At 40.2% G+C, this 20,736-nt stretch overlaps 1 protein-coding gene across 2 annotated transcripts in view; it reads right to left on the bottom strand.

Moving 5' to 3' along the window:
• The window catches only part of LOC137260120 (alpha-aminoadipic semialdehyde synthase, mitochondrial-like), a 92,057-nt gene extending 72,712 nt beyond the window's left edge, over window positions 1–19,345 (bottom strand). Inside the window, exons 1-2 of one of the 2 annotated variants that reach the window (XM_067797821.1) lie at window positions 19,259–19,345; window positions 1,522–1,634 (exon numbers count right to left, since the gene is read on the bottom strand). In XM_067797821.1, the coding sequence (XP_067653922.1) occupies window positions 1,522–1,621 (100 nt within the window). In that variant the 5' untranslated portion in view covers window positions 1,622–1,634; window positions 19,259–19,345. Of the gene's footprint in view, window positions 1–1,521; window positions 1,635–6,062; window positions 6,131–19,258 lie in introns of those variants that run through there. The other variant, XM_067797822.1, reaches the window with a different exon arrangement.
• Between the last annotated feature and the right edge of the window lie 1,391 nt (window positions 19,346–20,736).

The raw sequence follows: 20,736 nt of genomic DNA, 5'->3' as shown, positions 1-20,736 counted from the left end.
TACCAATAACCAAATAAGAGATATAGAGTGTGGTTCCCTCAAAAATAGAAGTGTAATGGATCATTTAGATTTGCTGTACAAATGCGGTAATTAACGAACAATATGCAGTCTCTCTCTTTTCCGACCTTGGAAAATTCGAATGACACTACATGGAAATATTGCATTTAGAAAGATTTGCATGACTTTGGATTACAAGGCCGATTGCGTCAGTTTATGTCCATAAAATATCTTTACAATGTATTACAAACTTATTATTAAAGAGTCTTATCACTGTGTCTTTTAATTCTTTCGGCTTTTCGGCTCTTTGTGATGATTTGGACAAAAATAAACCTTCTCTTGTTCCGCCGTTTGGCTATGAATAAAGCTATTCATTACTGTTGCCGACATTAAATAAATGCAGTGTGACCCCGACATATCAGCTATACAAATAGCTTGAGGCAGTGTTATGCAGACATATCAGCTATACAAATAGCTTGAGGCAGTGTCACGCCGATATTTCAGCTATATGTGTAGCTTCAGTCAGTGTCAGGCCGATGTTTCAGTTATATATGTAGCTTGACGCAGTGTCACGCTGACATTTCTTCTATACATATAGCTTGAGGCAGTGTCACGCCCACATTTGAGTTATACAAATAACGTAAGGCAGTGTCACGCCGACATTTCAGCTATACATGTAGCTTGAGACAGTGTCACGACGACATATCAGCTATACAAATAACTTGAGGCAGTGTCAGACCGACATTTCATTTCAGCTATACATGTAGCTTCAGTCAGTGTCACGCCGACATTTCAGCTATACATATAGCTTGAAGCAGTGCCAGACCGACATTTCAGCTATACAGGTAGCTTGAGACAGTGTCCCATCGACATTTCAGCTATACAAATAGCCTGAGGCAGTGTCAGACTGACATTTCAGTTTTCGTGTACCTTGTGTCAGTGTCACGCCCACATTTCATCTATACATATAGTTTATGGCAGGGTCACGCCCAAAATTCAGCTATACATGTAACTTGAGGCAGTGTCACCCCGACATTTCAGTTATATATAGCCTGAGGTAGTGTCACGACCCGTGAAGGTCCCGGGGTAGAATAGGCCTTCAGCAACCCATGCTTAACATACAAAGTGACTCTGCTTGTCGTAAAAGGCGACTAACGGGATCGGGTGGTCAGGCTCGCTGACTTGGTTGACACATGTCCTCGGTTCCCAATTGCGCAGATCGATGTTCGTGTTGTTGATCACTGGATTGTCTGGTGCAGACACGATTATTTACAGACCACCGCCATATGGCCGGAATATTGTTTTGTGCTGCTGCTGCTGCTGCTACTACTACTACTACTACTACTACTACTACAACATGTTCTTCGTTCTTCGAGGCATCACTGCCCATGCTGTCAATCACTGGGTTGTCTGCAAACAAGAAGCAAATCCGTCTCATCCCCCCAACTGCCCCTGCGTCTCACACATGATACTGTGAACCGAGTGCTTCATGAAGCTAATTATATATCCTGTAACATCGCTCACCAACCGTGACTTGAACGCTTTTCTCTTTTCTCAAGTCGTCAAAGAGCGGACCAGTCACCCTGCCAGCCCCGAGAACCAAAACTCTTTTCTTTGTCGACATTTTCTGGCTCTACCTGCAAGACAGGAAAGAAATAAGAAAACATAATTTAGCATTTCTACCATGTCCTCACGAGAACGAAGAAAGATAACAGAGTCAGAAAGGTCCCGACCGTCACTTAAGTCTTATATATAACTCGAGGCAGCCATAGCTAGAGGCATTTCAGCCATGCATGTAGCTTCAGTCTGTGTCACGCTGACATTTCAGCCATACATGTAGCTTGAGGCAGTGTCACGCTGATATTTCAGCCATGCATGTAGCTTGAGGCAGTGTCATGCCGACAGCTCAGCTATACAAATAGCTTGAGGCAGTGTCACGCCGACATTTCATCTATACATAGATAGCTTCAGGCAGTGTCACGCCGACATTTCAACTATACATGTAGCTTGAGGCAGTGTCACGCCCACATTTCAACTATACATGTAGCTTGAGGCAGTGTCATGCCCACATTTCATCTATACATATAGTTTGATGCAGTGTAATGCCGACATTTCATCTATACATGTAACTTGAGGCAGTGTCACACAGTCACTTCAGTTATAAATATATAGCTTTAGACAGAGTTAAGCCGTTATCTCAATTATAAATGTGCTTCTATTCATGCTCCTGAAACGATGACCCCAAATGGTGAAGATATGGTGCAGTTCTGGGGATCGAATGGAAAGTGAATTTCCACAATCAGGAATTATTTAGCTTTGATTTAGAGTCAGTTTAACCGTGACTACCATGCTGAGGCCTTTTAAGGTGCAACATGTCATGTCAGTTATGACAACCTTTTAATCCCCAATTGGTGAAAATTTGGTTCTGTTCTGGTGACCGTGTGCGATGTGATTTTTGACAATCAGGAATGATTTGGCTTGGACTAAAAGCAGGTTTTCATTGGCGACCGTGCGTGACTACCATGCAGAGGCCCTTTAATGTGCAACATGTCAACATTTAATCTATAGCCAGGTGATTCAGTGTAATAACTCTGGTTTGGATTGACTGATTTTCATCAAAATAGTAGTTCTGGAATGCGCAGGTCATGATTTAGAATTGTGGACAAAAATGCGAAGAATATGCTCAGGGCAAACATATTTTGGTCACAGATCAATTTTGACAGGAAGGACATATGATGAGAAAATATGGGTTGAACTTATCATTTTAAAGGTACTTTTTTCCAAAAATATGTAATGCTATCTCATTTGAAGATCACATATACCTTTGGTTGGTACAATTTGCATGAAAACACATTACAAAGAAACAAAAGTTGGTGTTTGTATTTTAATCAACAATATTACGTAATGTCTGTTCGACAGTAAAAGATCCATGCTTTACATAGTATCAACGATACCAAATATGTCGAAGAAACTATGATTACAATCACACCACATGACAGAAAGCTGCTAAATGTATTATTCTGTTATTCCAGATGTCTTTCTTCGCTCATCAAAGAACGATGAGTGAATGTTTTCACGATAACGCAAGCAACATTTTTTTATATCAATGATGTAATAGGCATAGTGTATTCCAAGATGACACGTTAGTGAATGACAGCAATGGACAGATCACGGGAACTTGTTTCAAGTCCACATCCACATGTTGAAGAATACAACAGGTTCAAGCTCCTGCAGCTACACCTTCCTGTACACTGACTTTTACATGCACAGACATGAAGTTGAAAAATACCAACGGCACAGTTTACACTTTACGTATTTGCTACATCATCACAGAAGAATATTACATGACGTTCTGTTACGACAGAGACGTATTGCTGTAATTACAAACCATTAAGTGTCTAAATCTGGGGGCAACTCAACGGTATTCCTAGATAATATTCACACAAACATCTTGCTTTACTGTAACATTCTTAAAAAATGTGTTTTAGTAATATGAAATGATAAATTCAAGGAGCTACACATAACATGGTCACCGCACTAAGGTCATCGACCTTCGCAAGGGGGAATCGAGGACATGCATGAAACAAGTAAGTAAGAACGATCACCCGATCGCATTAGTTCCCTGCTGGTAACCGGAGATGAACGTTGACCTACCATATTTGTGAACCTGTGGGACTGCTCAATGAGTAAATGTATCATGTGGATTGTACTAACGCTTGTACCAGTGACTCGGATACACCGGGTAATGACGTAAACACGGGTACCCTTCTCAATACCCTGACCCGTTATGTTCATGTGACCAATAGACTAAACAATCTAATATGTTAAATATTCATTCACGAATAAAGGGCTGTATCATAGGGATTTAGTCATAATTTAGAGTCACTCTATTAATTGTAAGGACAATGGAAAAACTCGAAATTTTACCCTCAGAGCTGAAGAATATATTTGATCTCAGGACTTAACATAACGGGTATCCAGTAGGGTAGGGTAATAGGGGGTCGGGTACACGACTTGGAAGGATTGTAGATAATTCCAAATGCTAATACTGACAACACAATGTACGTCGCCAATATCAGCCGATCTCATAAGGCCATTTGTCAATTGCATCTGGCTAGTCAATACGCGCACAGAACTTGGTACATACGTTGGCACACGCTTTAGAATTACATTGTGCATGAAAACCATGAAATCATCTATACATAATGACAGGTGTGAGTAGCCTCGACTGTATGGATGCTAAGAGACCATTTGTTGTTCATGTCCCAACGAGCTGCTACTACTACGAGTCAGCGAACTGACAATAGTTACCTCGGGGTAGAATAGGCCTTCAGCAACCCATTCTTAACACAAAAGGTGACTATGCTTGTCGTAAGAGGCGACTAACGGGATCGGGTGGTCAGGCTCGCTGACTTGGTTGACACGTCATCGGTTCCAAATTGCGCAGATCGATGCTCATGTTGTTGATCACCGGATTGTCTGGTGCAGACACGATTATTTACAGACCGCGCTGGGTTTTATGGGCTGGGAATATTCACGATGAAATGTTTCTATGCAGAATAAATTGATCATTATTTCCACACTAACACGGAAGTAACGAATTAGGAGACCTACCTTTTGTTTGTTCTATTAGTTCCTGGTTTTCCTGTACGGCAAGGATATACAACTTCTTAATTATTTACAACACAAAGCTTCTGGGCTGCTTCGTGCCCCTTCACCTGTTGGTAGGATGGCAAGATGTAGCCCAGCAACATCGTGTTATTTATCATAATGACTATCCGGTCCATTTTTATGGAATATGAAAAAGTTAATCTAAGTCCATCGTATGTACATTTGCTTGAGCGATCTTTCAATTAGAGTGATTATTTTCTCCAACTATCTATCTCTAGGGGATGTGGAAATTGAGTAAAGATGGGAGATATCTGTTCAAGGCCTTACTGCGTTGATACGTCTGTCCAGACCACATAAAACCTGCTTAATATACTAAATCAATAATTTGAAAACAAGCCTACGTCAAGGAACTTTGAAGTAATGTAATAAAGTGTAAACGTGCCTATGAGTAATGCAGGTTTAAGCAGGTTCCAATCGCAAGTATTGTTACAGATGTCTTATTATTGATTGAACGCTGTCAGTTCATTCATTTTACATACACACTGCATAGCCTAAACAACTGTCAACCTCAGTGTGAATGACAACATTTAAGCTTGCAACATATGTAGACCTTTTCCCACACTTATATTTGTCTAAAGAGCTGACAATGGGTTGAAGCGAAGTGATCAAGTTGGTGACCGAATGGAAACTTGCATAACAATGTCTCCTTGATTTCAAAGGCGTCAGCATATGTGATTAACACAATGTAAACCCAGTTTGTCTGTGATCATTTTGTTTTACGACTGATTACACGAACATATAAAAAGTGTTCAAATACATACCTTTGATATCAAGAATGTAAGTTTTAAGCCATGAAAACGTTTGAAAATTTACAAATCTACAAGCATTTCCCCACCTATGGAAATATTCATATTTCGGACCCAGGAAAGTTTTACAAAGAACCTGGAATTACATCACGTACGATCAACTGTGTATTTCAGAGGTATAAGAGGGGTGTGGATGGGCTCTCTGATGAGTGGGCCATATCTTTTAGAATGTAACAATTGTAATACATCCAGACACAGGCTACGGGTGTGAGGCTTTATTTGCAGGAGGGCAGTATTGACACCCTGTAACACAATGCGATAACAATAAGACAATATTATAAAAATCAATGTTCTATCTCAAAAACATGGTTCATCCTTCATATGAATACAGGTGATTATTACGGTCATAAGAGACATAAAATCATTATTTAGACTACACAAATGGTTTATCAAGGGCGATAACTCATGTACGTGAGGCATACCATCAACACGAAGAAATATGGTTATGGATTATAGTACACATTAGTAAAACTAATAACCACATTGTGGTACCAATGATATAAAATGAAATCAGCGGTACATAGTTGTCATAATATACTATTTACAATGTATACCAAGAACAATAATCAGTACTGAAATTATCCATACCCTGTGGGTGATACTGGGGTGTAAATTGCCCTGGGCAGCCGCCCTATACCTTGAATGACAGTATTCACCTGCACAGGAACACATAAATACAAATAAATGACAACCAGACACATAATGGATTCCCTTACATAAGCAATACTACACTGAAGATCAATGAGGGAACTATTCCACATTGTAAATAAATACCATGCATTCAAATAGATAACACATTCACTCGCTGAACATCCACACAGGAAGATTCACAGAGGAAGGTTAGAACAGATCAGAATATTTTATCCCTACTGAGGTAATACCCATGTTGACCTGACGATACCATACCAACAATAAATATGTTAAATACATCAAAGTGTGTTTTAAACATAGCTAAGTCTACTTACATATATACATATAGACTAGCTAGCAATAATACATATTACTAACCTTGAACAATACTAACCCTTTATCCCAAGTAATGACTAGTCCGCACGTCAAAGTCTTGTCAAGGTGGATGAAAAGTGAAGGGTTTAAACTGACCAATGAAAGCAAGGTTTGGGTTAATGACAAAAATGGAATAACCTGAAACCCCTTTACATTAATAGGCTGCTCCAAAAGCATAGTAAGGAGAAGTTAAAGAAAACTGCTATCTAGACAACTCTAAAATGCCACAACATAACAACACCTGAATTAGATAAAACTATTTACAACAAACTATTCAGGAATGGAGTCTGCCACACAATGATTGCCTGTGTGAAATAAATCGTGAAAACGTAGTCGTAAAATTTCTCACTGAAAATAGAAAAATGGCGCAATATAATGTCACCTCATACAATAGCATTTTACATATATAGTCGATTTCTGATAAATATTGTTATTTGTTTCCTTGTAATAGGCTTTCTTGAATACAATACCATACAGAGGAAAAATACCTGAATTAAAAAAAAAAAAACAAAAAAAAAAAAAACAAAAACAAAAACAAAAAAAAACAAACCAAACAAAACAAAAACCAAAACAATGTAATTTGGAAAAACAATACCTTTGTAAAGGTAAACTTCATGTTGAAGGTGTTTTAGTCGTAACAAATTGTAACACAAACATGAACTATCCTATCCATGTTTTAGTGGGACCGTATCAATATCCTAGGTACTGCCTACTGTGCCCCCGCCGATAGTGAAACCATTCTAATATCCTGAACCGCAGTGTTTCCCTTTCCGCCAAGCCTTATATGAAGCTCAATGAAGCACGTCTGGATTTATTGAAGTTCTGAATGTGACTTACCTAAGAATGCTTTATAACATTTTTTTACGCAGCTGTTTCTGTCAAATTTACATATATTCATAGATTATGATTTTAGAGGATCAGTTCCAAACGCAATTAATCCCGTTCCCAGTAATCGAGAGATGATACAATATGAAAAAATCTTCAATATTGATATTGCTGACATATCTCTTCATGGCTGGGACAGTGGGGTTGCCTAGTCTTTAAAGCGTTAGCTCGAAACGCAGAAGACTCGGGTTCGATTCCCAACATGGTAAAGTGTTTTGGAACTGGTTGTGGGAAACTGGTTACGGGGGATATCTAGTCTGATCGCATGATACCCGATGATTCACTACCTGCTGGACTGGTTCTACCTGTCTGTGTACCTCGTTCACAACACACAAGTGCATAATTTCCAGAGGAACCTATGCTCAGAAATGCACATAAACCAACTAATACCGACCAAAGTTTTACATGAGCAACTGTGCAAATCAGTGTCCGTTTATGGAAGAAAAAACACACTGAAAGAGTCAGACCTGTGACAGATGGCTTGACAAGAAAGTTCTTTTGGGTGTGTGTTTATTGTCAGTCAGTGGTGGGTGAAGTTTTAGAAAAAAGTCTCTCCTGAGAAGAACTTGTGTCACTGTTCCAGGTCGCAGTCACGTTTGTACTAAAGCACTAAACATGTCTAATTACAAACGTTCAGGCATTTTTATGGTTGTTCTGGTGCAGCTTGATAGGTCGTGGTCGAGGTTGAGGTCGAGGTCCTGTCCGAGTTGGGAGGAGTCAACGCTAGAAGCTCTACGAACTAAGTAAAACAGTTTATTTCTGATCTGGAGCGTTTCCTATAATCCCGCTAAGGGTAAAACATATGTCTGAAAAGTTGATGATTAACTTTATGGAGAAGCACGTGCGAGGTGAATGACCCTCCTAAAATTTAACGAATTAAATGAGCGGCAGGGTATACATGCTTCCTTCTCCCTTGCAAAGATATTTCACGCTGGGATGATATTCGGACGTACGGATGTACCAGGCAACCAGACAGACGTACGGATGTACCAGGCAACCAGACAGACGTACGGATGTACCAGGCAACCAGACAGACATTACAGTTTGTTCAGGGTCACGTAAACCAATAAAAGATGGACATTCTTAGGTGATTAAAGATTCTTGTACTGTCAAAGATTCCTTCTTGACAAGGGTACGCACACTCCCGCAATAAAACAAACAGGTATCTGTAAAATAAAAGACTGTCAATTTTTGTGCAAATACAGTATGGTTCAAAATTATTGAGAATAGCTAAAGCATTTCATATTATTAAACGAGAACAAATCAGATAAAGTTGAATGTATTGTGAAAGTGAACTGACCTTTTCATGTTGTGTAGGTAACAATTTAATATTTTATCAAGTCTCCTTGAGCTTCACGGCACAGTCTAAGACGGGTAGGCATACTTCCTATCAGAGAGGTTAGTGTCTCGTGAGTTATGCTGTCCCAGTATCGGACCACTTCTCTCTTCATGTCTTCAATTTTTGTCAACCCCTTTTGATTCACACATTCCTTCATCATCCCCCAAATGTTCTCAATGGGATTTAAGTCAGGACTAAATGCAGGAAATGGTAATGCAGTCACATTTTTCTCCTGAAACCACTGCTTGGCATGTTTTGCGGTGTGTTTAGGATCATTATCTTGCTGCAAAATCCAGTCATTTCCATAAAACACATGTGCACTTGGAAGGAGAAAATTATCTAATATGTTAGTGTAGCGTTGACTTGTCAGATTTCCCTCAAACACACACAGCGGGGTCGTTCCTAATAAGGATATCCCTCCCCATACATGAAACTTTGGGCTGTATTTAGGTCATCGATACAACGGTGCTGACGCAGACTTTGTCCATATTTTCACATTATTGGGATATACCCATATTGAGCTTTCATCAGTAAAAATCACATTTTCCCAGTCAAAGTTTTCATGTGCCAAACACCACTCAACACGCCTGTCTTTATGTTCTTGTTTCATGTGAGGAGAAGGAATTCCAGTCTTTTTCTCCCATCCAAGATCAATCAAATTTCTTCTAACTGTAGATTTTGATACAACTGTTGATCCCCTTTCTATCATTTCATACCTGATGTTGGAGATGCTTGCCCTTTGCTTTTTAGACGCTAAAATTCCCAGCCGGACGCGATCTGAGAAGTCCAATTTTCTGGGTCTCCCTTCTCCTTTCTGGTGCCCAAAATCCTTTCCCTCTTTAAAATTCCTCCTAATCCTATACACAGTAGAAAGAGGAGTTCCTGTTCTCTCTGCCAATGTATTTACATCATCAATTCCTTGATTACACAACTCAAAAATCAACCTTCTTTTATCTTCAGCAGGCATTGTTGACAGTGCTGAGGAAAATGACGTCTGCTACAAATTCAGGGGAGGTAACTCTAATTGTACTATACTCAGTAGGCCAAGATGAGTTACCTCCCTTATACCATAACTTAGTTTTAAGTATCAGTGAATCAGTTGAGGTGTTAGGATAGCTCAAAGTAAGAAGAAAAATTCTCAATAATTATGAACCAGACTATATATAGTTAAAGGGATAGGCCATCCTGCCCGTGTTTATGTTGCTGCTGCGGGAGGGATGGTTAAATTGCCGAGTTGCTGATAGTGACTGTTACATCATAGGCAGGAGTTCAATTCCTTTCATGGGTGGGTGAGTGAGTGAGTTACAATTTAATGTCACATAGGTAATATTTCAGCCATGTCGTTCCTGAAACAGAGTAAATACATTTAATGGTATTTCTGCCATGCCCACAGGCAGTGTCAAGTCGCCATTGCAAAGAGAACACACAGTTCCTCAGGGTTCAGCGACATGAGAAAACATTGTTTTCATTGTTTTGACATTTGCATTTCAAAGAGGGCATCTAATTTTTCTGGCTGTGAATACACGTACGCCAAAGGGAATTCACACTGATCTCCAAAACACAGACAGTACGACGTCACTAGGCAGAACTCACCAGCGCAGACTACGATTAGGACTGGCATCAGACAGGTGGGTGTATGTACAACACACAAGTATGCTGAAGCAGACCAGTGTAGGACAAATCATCTTCAACATGACCTCGTTGTTGATGTTATTCAAAATTTACTTTGATGACTTTGCGATGACATAACCCGTCTGTAACGAGGTAGTTCATGTTGACGGTGTTTTAGCCGTAACAAATCGTAACACACATCAACGACTCCATTCATTTTACAAGCGTTTTTGAATATTCAAAATCGTAATGAAGCACGTCTAGATTTCCCAAGGTTCTTAATGTAACTTCCCAGGGAACGCTTTTTAAAGTAAAGAAGGATTTCATTTTTCTATCAAAATTACATATACATTGTATTCAACGATTATAATTTCAAAGTATCAGTTCAAAACGCACACATGTCATCGGTTCCCATTCGTGCAGTTTGATGCTCATGCTGTTGATCACTGGATTCTCTGGTCCAGAATCGATTATTTACAGACCACCGCCATATAGCTGGAAGATTGCTGAGTGCGGAGTAAAATTAAACTCACTCACTCACCCTTATTTGAACAGATTATGTGACAGCTCTCGTGAACTAACTACTGATTCCATTTTCATGAAACTTTTAGGGTGATAGCCTGTGCGTTGAAATTGATACCTAGTCGAAAACAAACCCCAACTTACGGTTTCCCGTAAGGACAGATAACCGCAAATGCTAAAAGAGTTAAACCTAGATATCTCCAACACCGATAAATGTACCAAATTTTCACTCGATCTTGACAACACCATCCTGCATCGTTTACCGCCGATTCGGCCGGCGGGTCAGATTGTCCGCCGATTTGGAAAAAATGGGGCTAATTTTCATGTTTTAACGGTGCCTTTGTCTAGAAATCTTCTCCACCTGAACGGTAAAGAGTACCTTCGTGTCTTACACTCACGAGAGCATATATTGCTATAGGCATGGCGATACCTTGAATAGTTTTGGAGTTATTGCCCTCGGGAGTTGGTCAGTTTGTCCCAGACACATTTTCTTAAGGTTTATAAATATGTCACAGCTCTGTGGAAAATATGAAATTCCTTTCGCAGGTACCAAACTGTAGGAAACATTTTTGCTTCACATTACAGTCATGCACAAAATCAATGATTTCGTCACAATTACGACACATACACCAACTTTACGACTTTTCACATTTCCGCATGTTTTGAAGATGCCTGTGTATAAGAATCTTTCACTCTTCAACATTACCATTGTGTTTGACATGTCGTTGTGAAACAGTCCGGAGTACTTAGTGTGTTCAAGTCATGTCGATATGATGAAAATAAAGGCTTTCTGGAGTTATCGCCCTTGGACGTTGGTCACTTTTGTCAAAACGCATTTTCACAGGGTTCATAAAAATGTCACAGCTCTGCATAAAAAACAGGATTTCATTATTCCAAATATCAGACTATAGGTCACTGAATGGGAAATATTTTTGCTTCACATTATTGTTATGGAATAGTCACTGATTACGTCACAGTTGCGACACAAACACAGAGATTACAGCAGCATTCCAGTAGCGCCAGATTATGACGTCAACATTTCACAGTAACTGACATATACTTTCTCAGTAATTGTGGTGCTCCAAGAAACAGTGCAAATAAAGGTGGCCACGGGGACTGGAAGTCTGAAGACCGTTGTCCAGAATGTTCGCCTAGTTATTATTATTAATTTACAGATTCGAACTGAAATGCAGCAGACAGGGTTTGGGTGATCCTGGCACAGTCAGGCTGGTAAAGCTCATCATCAGCTCAGGGCCCTCGCCCCCTCTACACGGAGCCCAGACAGTGAATGGGAGAATATGGAGGCTCCCAAACACTGCAACCTTCTGCATTACCCAGGTTGTCGGAAGGGCTGTGCTCCGGTGGAGAACCAGGGCCAAGAGATCAGGAGGTGCCAAATCAAGGGCACCGAGAACAATGGGGAGTCTGACGACAGTGTACTTGGGATGCAAGCGAGACATTTCAAAGGCGAGGTCCGCATATTTATCGTGCTTTTCCTGAATCTTGCCAATCACATTGCTGTCAAAAGGGACAGAAAATTCAATGATATAAATAATTTCATTGGCTTTATAAAAAGAACAAGATCAGGTTTGTTGGCTGGAATTCGTCTCAGGCTCTATATTGGCCTATTCCAGAGAAGTCTGAAAGCATCATTTTCCAGGACGCCCTGGACATGTTCAGGGTCGTACCATGGATGGACCTCGGGGTCAAAGTCACAGGCATGGAGGAGACGAGCCATGCCATCATGTCTTTTAAGATATGCTGTTTGTGCCAAAGAAGGGCATCCACTGACAAGGTGTTGGACAATCTCTGTACATTCATTGCAAAGACTACATTTCATGTTCACATTTGTATTTTATTACTGTTATTATTATACTGCGAGCATCCTAAAAGCGTCATAAAACTAGCCTCACTAATTCACTGTGTAAATGTCATAGTTTAGGAGATGTTTAGGGGTGATGTTGATTTTATCAAAAGATAAAACCCTTACTAAGCTCAAGACATGCGGCAATGCATTACTAGGTGTACTGGTTCTACCTGTCTGTCCAGTGCACCCCAACACGTGTAAACAATTTCCACAAAAAATCTGTGTTTAAAAATTTAAAACTATATCTGAAGAGGTTTAACATGACCAACTATGCGCATCAATGTCTATTCATGGATGAACCTACTGACTGAAAGAGCCATCACTGTGACACTGTGACACTGTCTGGTATTTTTATTACAATAATTTGAGATGCGCACTAGACAACATTGTTTCAGTTGAATGGGTCTCTTCAGTCATAAATGCTTTCACAATAAGGTCTCTCATAAGGAATACACGCGCCATTGTTTGGGGTCGTAGTTATTTTGCTGTAAGGCTGTAAGTGTGACTGTTCGTAAAGGCTCGTGCATTTCATGTGTATTGTCGTCCGGCTTTCCAGTTCAGTCTGATTTGAGAGACTTGAAGCACGACGAGATAACTGAAACAGCTCTTTTTCAGATCTGGAACGTTTTCCAGACCCGGTTTCGTTGTGATCGTTTCCATATAGGTATCTTCATTAAGCAGCATTTTAGAATTTGGTAAGTAAAATATTGACAACTTTACATAACAACTCCTTATATTTCGTGAATATGACAAAAGATGCCTGCTTGACAACTGTACACGAATCTGGTTACGTACGTCACATTCCCGAAATGAAAAATAGTTGCTGACAAAAGTTTGTCAATAACAAACGAAGGGTGTCCTAATGATAGTGTGAGAGATGGGACGCCCTTCGTTTACACTTCTTGTGTGCATGAACAGACTTTGTATTGCCACCATGTTTTTCATGGCTGAAATGACGCTGGTGCGACCTAAGGCTATCCCCAGTTAGTTAGTGTCGTAGGAGGGTAACTGAATAGCCAAGTTGCTAAATAGTGTCTCCTACGTCAAAAGTAAAGGTTCAATCCCTGACAAGTGACTGAGTGAGTGAGTGAGGGTGTGAGTGAGAAAGTTAAAATTTAAAGTTACATCGAATATATTTCAGCCATGTCAGGGCTAAAGGTTCTAAACACAGGATAGGTACAATTTAGTAATAAAATATCATGTCGACAACCAGAATACACAGCTGGAACATCAGAATAAACAGAAACTAGCGTGTATCAGTATGTGATTTCGTTTCGAAGGCGCAGAGTCCTTTTTGCTTATGATATTGGCACTTGGACATATCTTGTGGAAGATCAGGAGCCCTCCTGTCTTGTAATGCACATTAGGGACAGGCTCTGCCAAGATTCAACACAAACCTGCAGCTGAGCATAAACCTCGCTTAAAAGACATCTTAAGCTCAGAGCTAAATGCTCGCAACAAGCCAGAGCCATCAATACGTTTGTGCCATTCCTTTCCTATTTCTTTGGCGTTGATTTTACAATGCATGTCATCCAGAGTCTTAACCGCCTGACCAGAAGGTTCATGTCTGATAACTTGGCCCACCACCCTCGTTCCTCTCTTAATCATTTTCCAATCAGTGCTGGAGGTCGGGGTTTGATTAACATGCAGACTTGGTGCTACTGTATCAGATTGCTTCCTCAGTAAAATAGGCATCAAATAGGGAGAAGCAATGCCGCCGGTTCTGTTTTCATTATACGTGGGGATCTCGGATCTTGGAGGAAAACCAAGTTTTATGGATAGCCAACTTCTTTATTGCAGTGAGTACGACGTTTCGGCTTAGGTACTAATTATCAACCAACTTCTCAAATGCCTCTCAAAGGACTTGGAACTTGCTCTCCGAGGGAGTATACACAGTTGTCTTCTAATGGAATGCATATACTTCTTTTCAACTCTGGTGACATGATCCTACTGTCGGTGAAATCTCAGGGGTCGCAACTGCCAGTAAATATGTTCAGACGCCTTTGTATGCAGTGGGCCCTTCAAGCCAATGAAAACGAGACAAAGATTGTTGTTTTGTAAATGGTGGAAAGCCTAAATCAAATGATGAAAGTCGTAGATCATTTCAGCTAGCGCTGTTTGAAGAATCATTTTAAACATAATGGTTATCTTAGCATGACTGGAAAACACCATAACGTGAAAGGGTTTGGACTGTGTAAAATAGCTTTTGAAAAATATAAGGATGTGTTCCTTGACTTTTGGTACCTTTACGCAAAGACTGATAGAAAATTTCCATCAGAAATGACATGATGGTACGTCAAATAAATGAGATAAGATATTCATTCATAAACATAAGTAACGAAACAGTCTGGTTATGATGTGTACTTACGTATTAAGAATAATCCAATTAAAAACTGTTATGGTCTTTAGAACACGGTCACATAATTTGAAAATATAGACTCTCTTCAGTTTTATGGACGATACCATTATGTACCGAGGAACGTGACCAGTATCCTAAACGATTAGAAAACGAACACCGTAACAATACATTAACAAATATTATTGATAAGCCCATAGTGTCTATAACCTTGTATAATTACTTGGATGGTCTGTTCCGGTTTTTAACAATTAATTTAGTGCATGATTGCTGTGGAATCTCCGCATGATAGAATTATATTATGAACTTTTGCACATATTAACATTACAACAGGGTTATTTATAAACCACCAGATTCCAAGCACCTGTGCATGTCCAAGGTACCAACACTCGATTGGTCCAGATAATCCAAGCTGCATGTGAGGTGCTAGAGCGTTAACAGTCATATGAGTTAACAATGAAATGAATCGATGCTGTCACAGTAGTAACCTGCTGCTTGCTGGTGACTTCTATCATTATTAGAACATTTCACATATGCTATTAAAACAGTGCGGCATAATCAGAAGAAATGCGACACAACTGGAGATATAGATATTCAGTGAGATAAACAGTTTAAACATATAACACAACAAGCACAACAATGCCACAACACGACATTTCCACAAACACATTTTATGATAAAATCATCGTGTCAACAAAGCAATTCAAGGCAACAGTTCATCAAATTGTCGCATATCGTACTGTTGCAGATGTGGCATCGCCACACATAAGATATTATCAACATTTCAACAGAGCGCGTTGTCGTGTTATACTCTGTCACAGTAAATGTATCTCCAATCAACAATATGGGTAGGTTTGCTTTAAGTGAGCACACAATGAATTAGGATACGATAAATAACTTGAAGGCCGGGCGGGACAACCTAGGAATGGCCAGCGAGTCCTAACTTGACACACAGAAGGGAGCAAGCTACAAAGACATATTTTATATCATTGGAAAGATCTGAGAAGATGAACACGAAAAGTTCATTTGCCAGTGTGTTCACGTGTTAATAAGCTCACAAATTGGCTCTGAAAATGCATTTCTGCAGAAATTTCTGGCAGAATGTATCTTCTGCAGACATTTCTGGTAGAAACTTTTTATTTCACTACCAGAATTATCTTAATTTAACAAAATTAGAGAGTATAAGTAATGGTATTGCTGCGTGAGTGGTAGTTTCATGTTTATTCCAAGTAATAAGCACTTAGCGTGATTAGCGGATCTGATATTTTTGTTTCGATACCAGAATTATCTTAGTTGAATAAGATTAAACACAATCGTTAAATAATTTAATATAGACTTTCTTTAAATGATGTCGTTTTCCCTGTTTAAAGCCTATTAGTACCAGTACCAGTATTGGGGTGCATTTTCTAATCCAAATTAGCCTACACTGTTTTTGCATGCGACATGGGTTGAAGGCGAATAGAGACCAAACCGGACACATACTACATACATACAATAATAACAATGTAAAACGTGTGAGCCATAATTTGAATTCATCAACATGCCCGATAAGACCAGCGTACCAGATGAGATGATAAACAATACCTATGTGACAATGCATCAGTGTTCAAAGTGTCAATACCCGCGAAAATGTAATTGCCTCGTTGAAACAAAGATTTATGCCAAAGTGGCCACCGAGTTTTCACACCTGTTAATCCCATTCAAGAATGACTAATGTGGTACAATATCCCCTTCATATTTGTTGTTCCTACCTTTTTAACCAAGACCCTAGTGAGTGAATTATCGTCCCATCATGACAGAAGCTAGTGAGATAAGTTGATTGGCGTGTTTTCGTAACAATTTCTGCCAGAAATTTCTGCGGAAAAAATTCTGCCAGAAATTTCTGCAGAAATGCATTTTCAGAGCCAATTTGTGAGCTTATTAACACGTAAACACACTGGCAAAGGAACTTTGCGTGTTCATCTCCTCGAGATCTTTCCAATGATATAAAATATGTCTTTGTAGCTTGCTCCCTTCTGTGTGTCAAGTTAGGACTCGCTGGCCATTCCTAAGTTGTCCCGCCCGCCCTTTAAGGTATAAAATCATTGTCGCTCTTCGCGATGAATTCGTGTACTCTTTGTTTGTTTTTAAAGACATTGTATGAATAGAGCAAATTATACTGAGGCAAAAAATGAAACCTCACATTCTTTCTTCATCGCACTATAAAAGAACAAAAGATGGTATTACGGTTACATTGTTATTATTTCATTGCTGAGATCTGTGGGATGTACTCGATACACTTACAGTGCCACAATCACTTCCATTAGGCTACGCCTCCGTTCCAAAACATGGGTATACAAAATGTCAAGTCACTAAAATAAAAAAAATGAAATTTCCCAGTTCAATATTGTGTATCGCCGCCCCGTGCAGTCACCACTGTCAAACACCGTCTCCTCATCGACAGCCTGATGCTTGTGAACACGTGGTTGGGGATTCTGCGCCATTGTTATTGCAAGGCGGCGCCAAGTTCCTGCAAATTCTGAGGTTGGTTTCCAAGACCACGAAGCCTTCTCCCAAGTGCTTCCCACACGTGCTGTATTGGATTAAGGTGAGGGGACCTCGATGGCCAGTCCATGACGTTGATTCCAGCGTTTTGAAGGAAATTTCGTGTCAACTTTGCGTATGCGGCCGAGCATTATCATGCTAGAACTGTAGACCTGGGCCAGGAGCCGCCTTGAAAGGAACGAGTTCAGGGGTGACCACCATCTGGTCGCGGTAAGCAGCTGCTGTGAGGTTTCCATGGATGACCAGAAGTCGGGAACGGTTGTTCCGTCAGAAAGCATCCCACACCATGCAACTTCTGACCCGAATCAGTCGACTTCCTGTACACAACATTGGGCATACCATTCATGATACCGTCCGCGACTCTGGATTCATCACTAAACACGACTCGATTCCAGTCTCTCTGGGACAATCGGAGGTGACGTTGAGCCCCAGCAGACGTTTATGTTGGTGAAACAGAGTCAATATTGGCCCACGAAATGGACGTCAGGAATGGAGTTTGGCAGCTCGCAACCGATTTCGAATGGTCTGTGAGGACAGTCGACCTTTAAACATCTGTCGCGTATGTAACGTAGGACGATTTGACGGTCTTCTGCTCGTGACGTCGCACGTGGACGACCCGTCGTTGGGCGATCAGAAGTGTTTGCGGTTTGTTGCAAACGACCTCGCAAGTCATACACACTACGACGGGTGCATCCCATTGCTCTTGCGACGTCAATAAATGATCTTCCCGCTTGCAACATGCCAGCGTCACGTTCACGTTACACATTTGACAATCATGACATTTAAAGTACTGTTAGAACTGCGGTTTAAAAGTGTTTTCTCAATTCATTTCTTGAAGTTTCTTTTTGACGCAATATGCATATTGATATTTATTTTGAGACATTTCGTACAGCTCTATTTATCTCTTGTTGTCGGTGTTCTCCCCATGCACTATTCATTGAAACTGACCGGTATGCAGGTATACAAAGAGAAAACATCAATATCAATTTTATAAATACTCTTGTGGGTGAACTACATTTCGTTCTAATCTGTCCTGTACGACTGAAATACCTAAAGCCATATTATTTATCTTACTATTAAGGCCAAGGAATTTCACTTTAAGCAAAAAAGAAAATCGAATAAAGTGAATTAAGATTCTCATGATTTTACCTTGCTTTTGCAATTCAGTCTCCAAATGTTAACCAACGTAGCATAAAAGTTCTTAAACAAACATAGTTTCAAATCGCTATGATCGGTTTGTATCACAAGGCGGTAAGCATATTCACATCGAGGATAAGAAGGTTTGGTCTAAGTTAGTGTCATACCGCACGTGCATTTGCTTCACTGTTCCAACAACTGCGTTTACTTGTACATGTCTATACTACATATATACAGCGTCAAGTAAGATGATACATCTCTATACTACATATATACAGCGTCAAGTAAGGTGATACATCTCTGTACTACATATATACAATGTCAAGTAAGATGATACATGTCTATACTACATATATACAATGTCAAGTCAGTTGACACATGTCTGTACTACATATATACAATGTCAAGTCAGTTGACGCATGTATACACTACATATATACAATGTCAAGTCAGTTGATACATGTCTATACTACATATATACAATGTCAAGTCAGTTGATACATGTCTATACTACTCACAGTAGAATGTGTTATGGTTGTCAACTTTCGATTTCAGCCGGTGATGTAAGCTGTGTGACGCAAACAGCTCAAATGACATTAGTGATGAATATGCTGTCTTTAGTAGCAAGATGCAGCCATTCAGGCGAACTGAAAGTACTTACAGTGGAAATTTCCATCATCAATGCTGATAGGACAAGAAATGCGTTATTCCCCTAACGCTGGTGTGGGTATAGGGGGACTGAATGGGGACGGGGGAGAAATGTTGCTGTTACAATTCGTTGACTACTTTTGTGCGGATTCACGGTCTCGAGCTATCTGTTATCACCAGTTACAATATTTTATGTGGTGACCTCCAATATAGGCACCTCTTGATGTGGCGACCTTGAAGATGGTCACCCTTTGATGCAGGGACCTCCGAGGTGGCACCTGTTGTTGCGGTGGCCACCAAGATGGGCGCTCTTGCTCCTGCAAAGCTGTGCTTATTGAAGCCATGTATACTGGTTATGATGTGGACGTCACCTGAAGTTGTTAAATCTGACAGGACATAGGCATCAGGTACAGTGTGGAAATATCTCATCTTTTTGCGATATTCTGGTTCTGTTTGTTTTGCACCAGGTCATAACAAATCCGATAAAAACGATATTACAACTTAATCTCCAAGATGGGCACCTCTTGATCCAGTGACCTCTAAGGTAAGAGAGTCTTGATACAGCGACCTCAAGATGGTCGCATCTTCATATGGTTACCTCCAGGATGGGCGCATCTTGAAGCAGTGACCCCCAAGATGGGCACACCTTGCTGCAGTGACCTCCAGGAAAGGCACACCTTGCAGTGACTTAAAAGATGGACGCACCTTGATGCAATGGGCGGGAAGAAAGACATCCCACCTTGACGCGATCTTTTGTTTGTTCAGGTGCAATTGTTTGTGTCAAGGTCATCAGTAGTATAATTTGATCTCATTGTCATAACAATCGGAACCTGCTTTTTGCAACACAACTCTGCATGCAACTCTGTATCGAAACGTCGATACAATATTAAACACAAACGCAACACAAAAACGGATGAATTCTCCCGAGACGACCATTACCATCTCACGCTGAATGATCAACGACACTGGCTGTGACATTAGTGGAGGCAAGGTCACACAGCCGCAGTGACTGTGATGAAGGCGTGGTATGTGACGTGTCACATGTTTCGCTGGTCGGGGAAGACAGGAGATGTCGTGTTGACACTCAGTCTCCTTTCCATTATCACTGGTGGAACATGTTCAAAGTGACAGTAGAGTCTTTGCATTAAGATGCATAGCAATTGTATTGGTGTGATTTTTGACAAGGCGAAATGGTAACTATAGCTTGAATTGCTGGTATTATAGGCTATGATTTTATAGGCTTACACAATTGTATATTTATTTCACGGGAACACCTCAAGACATAGCACAGATGTACGTTTATCACAATATGTGGTCAAAGTCATTTTGAAACGAAATAAGAGCCCAT

Source organism: Haliotis asinina, chromosome 13, assembly GCF_037392515.1.
Source record: "Haliotis asinina isolate JCU_RB_2024 chromosome 13, JCU_Hal_asi_v2, whole genome shotgun sequence".
Lineage (NCBI taxonomy): Eukaryota > Metazoa > Mollusca > Gastropoda > Lepetellida > Haliotidae > Haliotis > Haliotis asinina.
The sequence above is the reverse complement of the archived record's forward strand: the minus strand, read 5'-3'. Positions and strand labels throughout refer to the sequence as shown.